The sequence below is a fragment of the Xiphophorus hellerii genome, chromosome 4 (assembly GCF_003331165.1).
Source record: "Xiphophorus hellerii strain 12219 chromosome 4, Xiphophorus_hellerii-4.1, whole genome shotgun sequence".
NCBI classification, from domain to species: domain Eukaryota; kingdom Metazoa; phylum Chordata; class Actinopteri; order Cyprinodontiformes; family Poeciliidae; genus Xiphophorus; species Xiphophorus hellerii.
Window position 1 is genome coordinate 29972632 of NC_045675.1, and position 12154 is coordinate 29984785.

The window sequence follows — 12154 nt, forward strand, 5'->3', positions numbered from 1 at the left end:
GACCTGTTTGGGGGAAGAAAAACAGATTCTAGCAATATTCATACATTATGCATAAGACTTGCATTAAAAACTGCTTAGCAGGTTGCAGGGGTGACTCGGTTGCTTTTATGCGAGCACAGCTGATGAAGCGGATTGGAGCCGGAAAGGTTTGATCACTTAAAAAAAAAAAAAAAAACGAAACAACAACCTGAACAGCTTTACTCTCCTCTTCTCCTCTCCTCCTCCTCCGTTTCCTAAAGATATTTAAGTGCAGCGGATGAACAGACGACGTTGTGGCTGTTGCACTTCATCTCCCTGTGAGGATTTTTGAAGTGATAAAATAACTATCAGTCCTGCGCTGTTCAAACACTCCCACGTTCAACTTCAAACAAGTATGCAAGCCAGAAATATCCGGCCGGCTTTGCAGGGAAAACGGCGTGTTTTTGATGTGTGGAGGCACGAGGTGAGAAGTTGAGGGCTTTAAAGCCAAGTGGTTTTATTTATTTATTTCGTTTTTTTTTCCTTTCTTTTCTCAGATAAAGGATGGATGACTTGCCAAGTGCGAATGTTTGTGGGGGTGCGCATTCAGACTGGAAATCTATTAGCCGCCACTTTACCTGTGAAGCATGAACAGTTCCTAAGTAACTGTGCTGTTTTTTGTTTTTTCTTGCCCCCGCTGCAGGGCTGCTCCTGGTCTGTGATATTTGTGGATCTGGACGCCCACAACAGGAACCGACAGACCCTGTCCTCCCTGCTGCCCAGAGAGTCTCGCTCACATGTGAGTCAGTCCACGAGCCCCTCGGTCTCCAATCACAGCCGAGAACACCGACCCCAGCAGAGGAGCTGAGTACGACTCAGACCTTCACTTGTGTCACACAATTTGATGGATATGAGGATTATATCTCCCATCACAGTTTTATGCTTCCTGGATCAGCCCTTCTCTCAGGTTTTACGGAGCATGTATGTAGAGGGTAATGTTTGTACTGTCGACAAAAACATCTGTTAACTGCTTCATATTTACATGAACAAATCCAGCTGCCTGCTTTCTTCCTCCAGTTCGTCTCTCACCATGTCGTTTCCAACCAGCTCCGATTAACAAACAAGTTTCACCACTTCTTCTTATGCTTTTGACAAAATGCAAACAATCATGAACTGCTTCAGGCAACTCGCCTCTTTATTAATATTATAACAGCTACGCAGAGCATAGGCAGACACTTGGCTTGCGACTAGCTGGTAGCGAGCTAAACAGACAAAGTAGACTCTGTGCTGACGACTCCAGAAACATCCTGCTCAATGATAATTAATTTAGCATTAGCAGGAGGAAGACTGAGTGCTGACTACAGCAGGGTTCTTTTAGGATTTAACTCGACCTTCTTTTTTTCCCTCTTTCTGCAGGTGGTGGAAACAGAGAAACACCAGTGTGTGTTTGCAAGGGAAAAAAACATGAAAAGTCAGTCCACTGATGCAGAAAGAAAAGTTACGCCAAACAGATTTTTTTGGTGCATTGCTGAATAGCTTTTCCAGTAATATTGAAGATGATATATTTAGATAAATATACATTTTTACACCACGTCTGCTGCCGTGCTAATGCCAGATTCTCCTCCTGTGTCAGTCTTATCAGGGTAAAACAGAATGACTGTGCATGTAGTGGTGGGGCGAATTTAAACTTTAAGTTTTATCGCAATATTCTTTGATTGCTATTGTGATTGTGATAAAAGGGACATTACATTTATTTTTTTTTTACTTGAAAAACATACCAATTTGCCAATTCATTTCGTAGGACACCAGTCACATGATGTGTGATTTGTATCACTAATCTGCATATTAATTACATGCAATCATATTTTCAAATGTATTCAATTTTGATGCTCTCATTGATCAGTTTTCTTGAGAAAATAATCAAGCTAACACTCCCGATAATACGGACAGTTTTGGGGGTTTAAGCATAATTAATTGGAATTTATAGTGGCAACAATCAATGAAATTTTTTATTATTGTCACAATAAATGATAATACGATAAACGCCCAACCCTACTTTCATGTAACAGTTTTAGCAACATTGTGGAGTGATTCTCTGTGAAAAGCCAGATCTACATTTGCTCATTTTAAGACAGCCGTCCCACCGTTTGTGCCTACCAGGAGTTTTGTTCTTATTCTCTCCCGAACTGTGGCCTGCCACACACACGCGCACCCATACATGCTGACAGGGCCGTGCAGAGACCATTGGAGGGGCAGGGGCTCAAATTTAAAAAAGGGCCACATTGAATAAAAACTCCATACAACAACATAGTAACAACCCATATTAATCAAGAATCTAATTGGATCCTACTGTATCATTGCCATCATGTGGGGAAATGCAAAGCAAATCTAGTCTATATTTTCCCCATCAGGTATAAAATTTCTGTTTCTGCTGCTGACAGTCCTGGAGGGCTGAGCTGATCTGAGACTGTAGCTGTTAAACAGACCAGAGGAGAGAAGGTCAAAGGTCATGAAGTTATGAAATAAGCAAATTTGCTGCCATTTTACTAATTAATCCCTAATAATATCTATTTAACCTCTAGAACAACCTGGCTGCAGACTGATTTATAGATCAAAAACTCAAAGGGGTTAAATCTATATAATAGTTTGATGTTAAACTTCTAGATCTAGAATTATAAGACTGGAATATCAAGGCAAAGAAAACTCAGTAGCTTCTGGTAGGGGCCATTCAGGGGCCTCCAGACACTCAGGGGCCTCCAGCCACTCAGGGGCCTCCAGCCACTCAGGGGCCCCTAGAAATGGTTTAATTGTAACACAGACCATAGATCTAAACCTGTAACATCATTTATAGAGAATAACAATGTTATTACATTTTATTTAATGCATTCAGCTGAGAAAAATAAAAAGTACATTTAGGATTTAATTAGGACGTTTACTTTGTAAAAGCTTAAAGAATCATCTTGATAGTTTGATTGTTGTGTTACCATGGCTACAATATGGTGTAATCTTTGTGTTTGAATTGGGTTTGTTCACAAATACATCACAGCAAATAACCAATAATCAGTGACTGATTTTAAACTCGGCCAATAAACCTGGTCTCCCTCTCACAGATTCACCTGATCAATATTTAAACATGTTAGTGATGCTGAGGTTCTTAGTAGGACGGAGGGAGGGGGGGGGGGTTCTGTCTAAGGCCCCATATTACCTTGGGCCGGCCCTGCATGAACAGCCGCTGCGATGCGCATCTCTGGAATCTACCTGGAATCTACCTGGAATCTACCTGGAATCCCCCGGTGGCCCCTGTCAGTCCGCCGATGCTTTGGAGACATTTTGATTCATTTCATTTTGCATGTTTGACTTTTTGCTGCGGTTCTAATTATTGCTACAATATTTTCTCTGATGTTTATTTTATGACTCTAAATGGGCCAAATCTTCCTTTAACACTTGAGGTTCTGCAGTAACTTCTATTTACAGCCCAGAACCTCCAGCCCAGATCCCGTCAGCAGCGGCTTTAACCCGCCTGGTAGAAATGTTAAGGAGAAGCAGAGCGAACAGAGAGCAGGTGGTACCAGGTGGTACCAGGTGGTACCGGGTGGTATTGGGGCTTTGAGCTGGGTTGCGACTTGCGGTGACAGTCGGTACCGTGTCTAATATCAGGATGTCTGATATAAAGACAGATATTCTTTCTACCGACTCAAGCTGCCTTTACCAGAATGATTTATGTTAAAGTCAGAAGTTTCTCTGCAGCCGAAACATTTCTGAGTTTAGGGGCGAGGCGGGTTTGTTGCAAGAACGATTATGAAAATATAAATAGAAACAGTTTTTCTAACGTTTTTATTCACAAACCAGTGTATGAAAAAATATTCTTGCCCATAATTTGATAGTTAGAAGGCAGATCCTCCTCCTCCTCACCATGGACCCGGAGTCTGAACAACATGGAGGCTCTGAGAGTCATTATTAGACTGAGGGCAGCCAGACTAGTTTATTTTTACTAAATTATTATATTTAGCCAAATATTATTTCTGAGGGGCACAAACAGGCCTTCTGACATACAGATTAAAAATAAAAAATTCAAAAAAATAAAAATAAAAAAACTCAAAAAGGGCACTAGGGGCATCAAGGATAAAAAAGGGCAGGTGCTCAAGCCCCCCCCAACCCCCACCCTGCACGTGCCTGCATGCAGATGTCTGCAAGAGGTGGGGTGAAAAAAAAGGAAACAATTTTACGCCTCCTTTCTTTTCCTGATTCCGTTTCATTTTTTCCCCCCCACATTTGCCGTGAGGCCACCTCTCACTTTCGCCAAATCTTTCTGAACGCCGAACAATCAGCAGCACAGTTGGCGTAATGATCGACTACAAGGGAGAAACGCGGCTCTAAATTGAAATTTAGAATTGACACGGGGGTGTGGGTCCGTCTGATGTGTGCGATTAGCCTTTGACGTGGGTGTGTGTGTGTGTGAGAGAGTGTGTGTGCTGAATGTGTCGGACAGGAAAGCCACCCGTCAGTATTTGAGGAATCAAATGAGTGTAATTAGAGGATCAAAGGGCCGTTTCAGCCATGTTAGGCTGACATTAAGGGGGGGGAAGTAGTGTAGGGGTGCAGGATAATGTCAACAGTGCAGGATTATGTCAAGATAAAGATACTAATACCATATCGGTGCTGCTTGTTGTGCGTCAAAAGATCCAATTTCAATGTTCGGTCGCCCCTACGAGGTTCTGCTCTGCTCTTTGTCGAGCGACTGTAGCCAAGCGGTTTGCCTTGTCAATATGCACAGTGGAGTTGTAATGAGATGTCAGATAAAAGGGCCGGGGCTAAATGCTTCTGCCCCAGCCTTTGTTCCTGCAAAGATCAGCGCAAATTGAGAGAGAATCCAATACAAAGGAGCATCAAACAGACCTGGAGGGAGACGCGCTCGTTTAGCCGCTTGTTGAATGAACTCTGAGGAAACTTATTGTCCAGGCAGCCGAGTCTATTCATTAAGAAAACGCAGGAGCTTTATTTTTGGAAACCCTTATTGATGAAGTGAAAATATTTCTGGTTGCTCTATGTGAGTGATGTGCTTTTTTTTTGTTCTGCTCAATACGTCGTCTAGTCATATCGGCTTCTTAATTGCAATAGCATTGTTTATACCTAATGAGTGGTTCTGTTACAGTTCAGTCAGATACGGTTCCGTTTGGAAGAAAATTATACAAAAATATTTTTAGCCTTTATAGTGCTGACTTATAATGAGAGCTGAAACATTTAGATAAATTGTATTGAATCAACTATTGAAACAATCAAATAAAATAGTAATAGATTCATGTTAACTGGAGTATATTGACTTATAAAAGACCAGTTGCTGAAACAACATATCCAGAGCAAAAGCCAAAACTTGACAACAAATATTATTTTAATTTTTTTAATGAATATTATTAATATTATTATTATTATCTTTTTTTTAATCAAGTAGCATAGTTTTAGTTTCATGTGGTTCAAAATCTCCTATTAAGGACCTTTTCCTGTCCAGTTAATGATCTGATAATCCAACAATAATCAATAGATCAGCTCTATGATGTGTTGATGTTGGGACTAAGCTTTGCTCATTTGGATGTTAAAAGTGTTATTTTTAGCTGCTGATGGATCCTTTGCTGCAAATGATCAAGCATTCACTAAAGGAATGTTAGTTATTTTATTACACACACAAAAAAAATCTTATTTGAAAAAGGAATTGACTTACGTATTTGTATTTTGAATCTGTTTTATAAAATAAGCTCAAGAGGTTACATAGCAAACTGCAAGATCCAATTAATTGTCAAGATAATAGATGGAGTGATCGATAACTAAAATAATCGCATCCCTACTTATGGTGCTGTGTTAAGTCGAGACTGTCAGCGACTTGCTGTGTTTCGTCTCCCTGACAGAACACCGACGCCGCCTTGCTCCCGACCATCAGCTACCCGGCCTTTGCGGTCGATGATGACGCTCTCTACAGCCAAACGCTCGACAAGATCGTCCGGAAGCTCCGAGGCAAATATGGCTTCAAGCGCTTCCTGCGCGACGGCTACCGCACGGCGAACGAAGACAAGAACCGCCGCTACTACAAACCTGCTGAGATGAAGGTGAGTGTTAGGACTCCGGGTGGGATTTCCTATTCATGTTAAATGGTTGTTCAGAGAGTTCTGGACTGGTCATCTGAAACCCAGTGGACACATCGACCCTGCATTGTTGTTTTAGCTCCTCCCCACCATTGGGTTGTCGTGGTATAACAGCCGCCTGCAGCTGCTCTGTTTCACCCCCAATGCCTTCTCTGGGAGGGAGGGAGTGGTGTTTGAACCGAGAACCTCCGGGTCTATGGCCAACCTATTCTATGGCAGCACCAGACCTGCTGCCATATCCACAATAGTCATCAGTATCTGCATTTCCATTACAAATGTTCACAAAACTTTGTTGATATTTTGCTAATGTCAAAAAAACCCCCACAATTTTGCAATTGTTGTGTTCCCATTAAATAAGAAAAGCAATTAAAATCACATGTGAATTAGTTTGTTCATGTGATAATTCATAAAAAGTCCACGGTCCGCCATCATCCTCATGCCACTTCCTGTCGTCTTCTTCGTCTTTTCTGCCAGGAGTAACATCTGGATTTTGATCACTTGGCTCGCGTGATGCAAAAATGCAATATCACAAAGTGTGCCGTATGATTTTGATTCAATATAATTCACAAATCTGCGATACATTATGCCTATTTAACGCAGGCATTTGCATCTATTTCAACTCACACAAACATTTAAAATAATTTTCTCTCCAAGTTCCTACAGGCATCAAAAGAAAAGTTCAAAATGTCAAAATAAAGGACATCCTAAACTTGATGATATAAATGAAACATTTTGAATCATATCGTGAATCATTTAATTTATATATATCGATGTATAGATACACCCCTTTTTAACGGGTGTGGATTTTACATAGACAGGATAAAAAGACAGTCCCTGTTATGCTGATGTCATGTTTTATGGTAAACTTCTGGCCCACATAGGAGAACTCTCAGGAAACGGTTCTGAAGTTTGGCAGGTTTATTAAAATACAGGAATCTGTGGTAGATTTCTGGTCCAGGGGGGTTTAACTCTGGGAGCGGAGCAGTAGGATGAATGTCTCAAGGTGAGATTCAGGAAACGATCTTACTGGTTGAATAGGATTGCTTGAATCCAAAGAGAAGTGAGGAGTTGACGGCGGAGGATTCAAGAGCGGACAGGTTGAGTAAATCCTGGAGGATCAGATCCAGGAGTGAACTCGGGCGGTAACCGTAGGAACAGGCACAAGGTCAGAGTTGAGTTGACAACGAGGAATTAACTCAGAGGGTTAGAGGCACCACACAGGTCAACACGGAGGCGTCGAATCAGAAACCGGCAGCCAGCTGCTCTAAAGCTCCTGCTGGTGGGCTGATTAGGAGCAGGTGTGCTGGAGCATCCGGCTCAGCCACGCCCCCTGGTGGAGACCTGCATGTTTACAAGAAACAGAAACGCCCCAAACAACACACCCAGCTAGCTCCCTTACCACACAGGATGAATCATTTGCTATGAAAAACTGAGGCTAAAAGAGACAGTCACTAAGAACACCAGGCAGCAAGAATGGATCCATTTCAGTTTTCAATGACTGAAACATTCTTCTGAAAATCAGTACAGAATGCCTCTCATCTCCGTTGAACGTTTGTACACTTTGTTACATTACAAACTTGTGATTCCTGGGATTTTTGTGCAACATCCCAACATTAGATTAGATCAGATTCATCTTCACTGTTGCTGCACATGTACAGGTAGAGAGCAATGAAAATGGAAATTTGGTATCTAACCAGAGGAGCAGCATAAATAGTTATATATATATATATAGATAGAGAGAGAGAGAGAGAGAGAGAGAGAGAGAGAGAGAGAGAGAGAGAGGACACATATATATATAGATATCTCTCTCTATATATATATACAGTATATATATATATATATATATATATATATATATATATATATATATATATATATATATATATATATATATATATACAATATATACTCAACCGCACAGTGATTAACAAAGGAAAAGTCACAGATGATGAAGGCGCTCCCTTGATTTGCCGAAGTGGGCACTCACGAGGCGCCGAGTCTGAACCACTTTGCAATTAGCTGCATTTAATCCTGCAGCTAATGGGATAAAAAGACTCTGAGGCTCTGAATTATCCAACAGTTCTTCAGGCTCCTTCACACCTTCATTCAGACGAGAAAACACACAAAATGTTCCATAAAACATTATGGAACATTTGTTTTCCACACAATCTGCTGTTTCCTCTTCATCTAGAGTAGTAGTGTACCTACTTTTGTATGTACATGGCTTGATTTGGGTCAGAAACTTTGTATTTTGTTAGTGAAAGGTTTGGAAATATTACTGCAGAGTGACTTTCTAGTACTAATACTCAACTAGCTGTCCTTCTAGGAGGCGGAGGGGTTGCTATGGATTAGATTTCCCGACCCTGTAGCCGTCTACAGTAAGACAATGGTGACATGGGATAGCGGGTTGTGGGAGTGAAGACAGTCTGGAGGGCGAGGGGTTGCAGGTAGACCAGGTGTCCCTGCAGAGGACATCGATTGGAGCTGTTGTTGTTGGCGTTTAGAGAGAATTCACGACGGGGGCGGACGCCTGCGCTTCCTGTCTGCTCACTGAGAGCAGCAGCTGCCTCGGTGACAGACAGTTTTACCAATCAGTCAGGCTGCTCAAGCACAAAACACGAGGGAACGCTGCGTGTTTACAGCCCAAAGGGGCGAAAAAGCACGGGCCTCATTGAGCGGCTGCTTTGCCCCCACCGCCGCTAACCAGCCTCCCCTGCTTCTGCGCGTTGTTATGCACTTTCCTGTCTATCATCTTCCCCTCATTTCTCCTCCCTCTGTCGCTGCAAAAGCGGTTTGAGGTGCGGCAGATCTGCATAATGGCAGCATGAAGACAGAGCGTTTAAAGAAGCACGCTCTGACAGAGGTATCTGTGGAGTGGCGGCGACGGCGTCGGCGTGTGTCGGCTCCATTAGGTGTTTGTTTCTGCATTAAGATCTAATCTCTGTTATCTTCCATCGGTGTGGAGAGGATTGACAGAGACGTGCAGAGATAATCAGAACAAATGACGGTTACAAGAAATGTAGGCGTTAACACACCTGTCTGCAGACTGTACTAAGTAAATAATCACCACTGTGATTATTGTTTTTGATCTTATTACAGTTGGACATTGGTTTTATTTAATGCAATTTTAGGTGTCATGTTATTACCAGAATCTTTTTTTTTTTTTTTTTTTGTGGGTTTTGTGTTTTGATTTAAACCAAACATGGAAGAAGCTGCATTCAGATTCTCTGCACATCATATCTGGAACAGACTTCCAGAAAACTGCAAAACAGCCGAAACAACGAGTTCCTTTAAATCAAGACTAAAGACCCGAGTGCTTAGAGTTTCCTTTGAACCATGAAAAATGGAACATTGACCAACATGTTTGATGCCTGTTGCTGGTTTTCACAGTTGTTGGCTTAATTCTGTTTTTATGATGTAAAGCACTTTGAACTGCCTTGTTGCTGAAATCCATCCATTTTCTTACACCTACTGGTGCTGGTGCCTATCTCCAGCTAACGTATAAACTTGATTATGTTAAAATATCCCGGACATCCGACTTGCATTCGATCGAACATCTTTCTTCTTGGCTTATTGGAATCCACAGTGGGAGAAAAGTCACATCCATTACCTTGACTGATTTTGGGAATTTGCAGAAATCATCAGTTGAAGTTTGTCGGTGTTGCGATAAATCACAAATCTTATTTCTGTATACTTTTTTTAAGGCTGTCAACTCCTGTTTAATCATGTTAATTAAAGTGTTGCTGTGAATTAATCATGAATAATTAATTGTAAAATGCAAAAAAATATATGGTTTAATAAATTAGTTGTAAGTTTTTTTTTATTAGGGCTGTCAATTGATTACAACAGGATGTAATAAGCAGAACATGGGATCAATTCTCAGGCCTTTGACACTTTGTGTGTATGATTGTTCTTTTTTCTTTTGATTGTAGCCTTTTAGTTCTGCTTCAGTCATGAATAGCTACATGTAAAAAGATGCTTTGCTGCGTTGTTTTGTAGTAAAATAATAATACAGTAAAATAATTTTGGTGTTGTTCCTGCGCCCTGAGCACCACAGCGTCATAACGATGCTGCACCTTTTTAAAGACCAGAAGATTAGCTTAGTAGAAAAACAGCTGAAACAGAAAAAGGAAATTACGTTGAAACTACAGGGCAAAACGTACAGAAGCCTGTGTGTTAATGTGGTGTCCAAAAAATATTGACGGCGTTAAAAATATGTGAATTAAAACAAGGTTAACGAGTTAATTTTCACAACCCTGATTTTTTTTTTCCTGATAATAATGGATAATACAATAACTGTCCATATCTACTCCTATATTTGTTGTTGGTTAACTCAATGGTAATGTCGGCTGTGTCCTTGACCTTCACAATTTTCTTAGCCACCTATTAAAAATTATGACCTTTTTTGTTGTTTTGCACTGATTGCAGAACTATACTAAACGCTATGTGTGTTAGTCAGATCTAACCAATGTTTAAACCAATGTTTCCTAGTGTTTTTACCACATTGTGCATATTGAAAGTGAAACTGTTTTGGCTGCTGCAGGCTCCTATTTGAGTTCTTTGGTCCTCCAAAAACAGCCTGATCATTCAGAAGGGCGGTCCAGATGAATGTAGAGGGGTATGAATACTTTTCTGATATATTATCGGTAAATATTGGTTATCGGCCATAACAGAAATGTTAACACCAGATATCAGCATAACTCTTCACCCCTAGTTCGATCAGTTTGACTTGTTTTTATCCAGGTGTTGGAATGCATGTGCTATCATGATTATCTCCTGGACGGATTTTCAATAAACGTGTGTGATGTTGTATCATAACTGTGATGTATCATAACTTTGGGCCTGCCTGCAGCAGAACGCCTGCTTGACTAGTCGTAGAGTCGTGGTTTATGCTATAAAGGCTCGTTCCACCGCCACATGCTCTCCCTCCAGGCTTTGTTGCATTAAGATGGCAGCAAATCAGTGCGGGGGTTGCCCCCCCGAGGTGCCCGAGTTTAATTAAATCAAAAGCCTTAATTAAAAGTATGCGATTGGTCATTTATCAAGCGTTTTATTTATAGCTCCACGTTTCCAGGGTGTGAAATTGTTCTTGTGTTTACTGCTTTTGTTTTGAGATCTTTTGACTTTGAAATGTGGGTTATTACTGACCTGTATCCCTGATTCATTGTCCATCATCAGAATGCTGCATGCATAAAGCGTCCATATAACACAACAGCCTTCTTTGTCCTCTTCATACCGTCACACTGAGGAAGCGATCAAACTCAGGGATAGTAACAAATGCATATAATGATGTATGTAATGTAGCTGTATTGCTGTTTTTGAGGTGGCGAATTAAATCTTCACTTTTCCATCAACAGATCTGCCTAAAATGGCAATAATACAAAGAAAAAAAAATCTTGGAGAGCATTAAAGAATGATGTGTTTTCTGTGTTTTTCTTTGCTCCCTGCCGTTTCATATTAAGAAGCTTTCCTGCTTTCACTTCAAGCTGGATGCTTTGTAAAACAAGAAAGCAATCTAATTCCTTCTCTCTGCGTGTCTCTGCAGCTCTTTGATGGAATCGAATGCGAGTTTCCCATGTTTTTCATCTACATGATGATTGACGGTAAGCCTCACTCTCTTCGCCGCCGCTGCTGCTATGATGCCTCATTGGGACGAGAGAGAAAACCTGCTTGTAGTGTTTTTGAAAGAAAATTACGTTTTGGTTTATTTTGAAAAGACAATAAAAAAAAACAATTGATTCTTAAAACATGTTTAACATGACAAAATAGGTGATAAAGACATTTTCTATTCTTTCTTTTTTCCCCCCAAAGCAGAGAGTCATACACATTCTGTATCCATGTCGCATTAAGGCTCTACACCAGGGGTGTCCGAAGTCTGTGGGCGTGATTGGTTGTTGTTAGTTGGCACTGGGAGAAAAAAAAAAAAGTCTTTCTACCTTGAAAGACTTTTTTTTTTCTTTTTCACAAATTGTCCGTCTCAGACTGTTGCGTCACAGTGATAATTTCAACAAATATGTAAAAAAAACAAAAAAAAACAATGAATAAAAGTTGACGGTGTGTGT

General features: G+C 40.8%; 1 protein-coding gene across 3 annotated transcripts in view; it reads left to right on the forward strand.

Annotated features, from left to right (window-relative positions):
- The window catches only part of phkb (phosphorylase kinase, beta), a 110702-nt gene that overhangs the window by 44959 nt on the left and 53589 nt on the right, over positions 1–12154 (forward strand). For all 3 annotated transcript variants that reach the window (XM_032560743.1, XM_032560742.1, XM_032560741.1), the window contains 3 exons: positions 662–757; positions 5859–6056; positions 11638–11695. In XM_032560743.1, coding sequence (XP_032416634.1) covers positions 662–757; positions 5859–6056; positions 11638–11695 — 352 coding nt within the window. The remainder of the gene's footprint in view (positions 1–661; positions 758–5858; positions 6057–11637; positions 11696–12154) is intronic.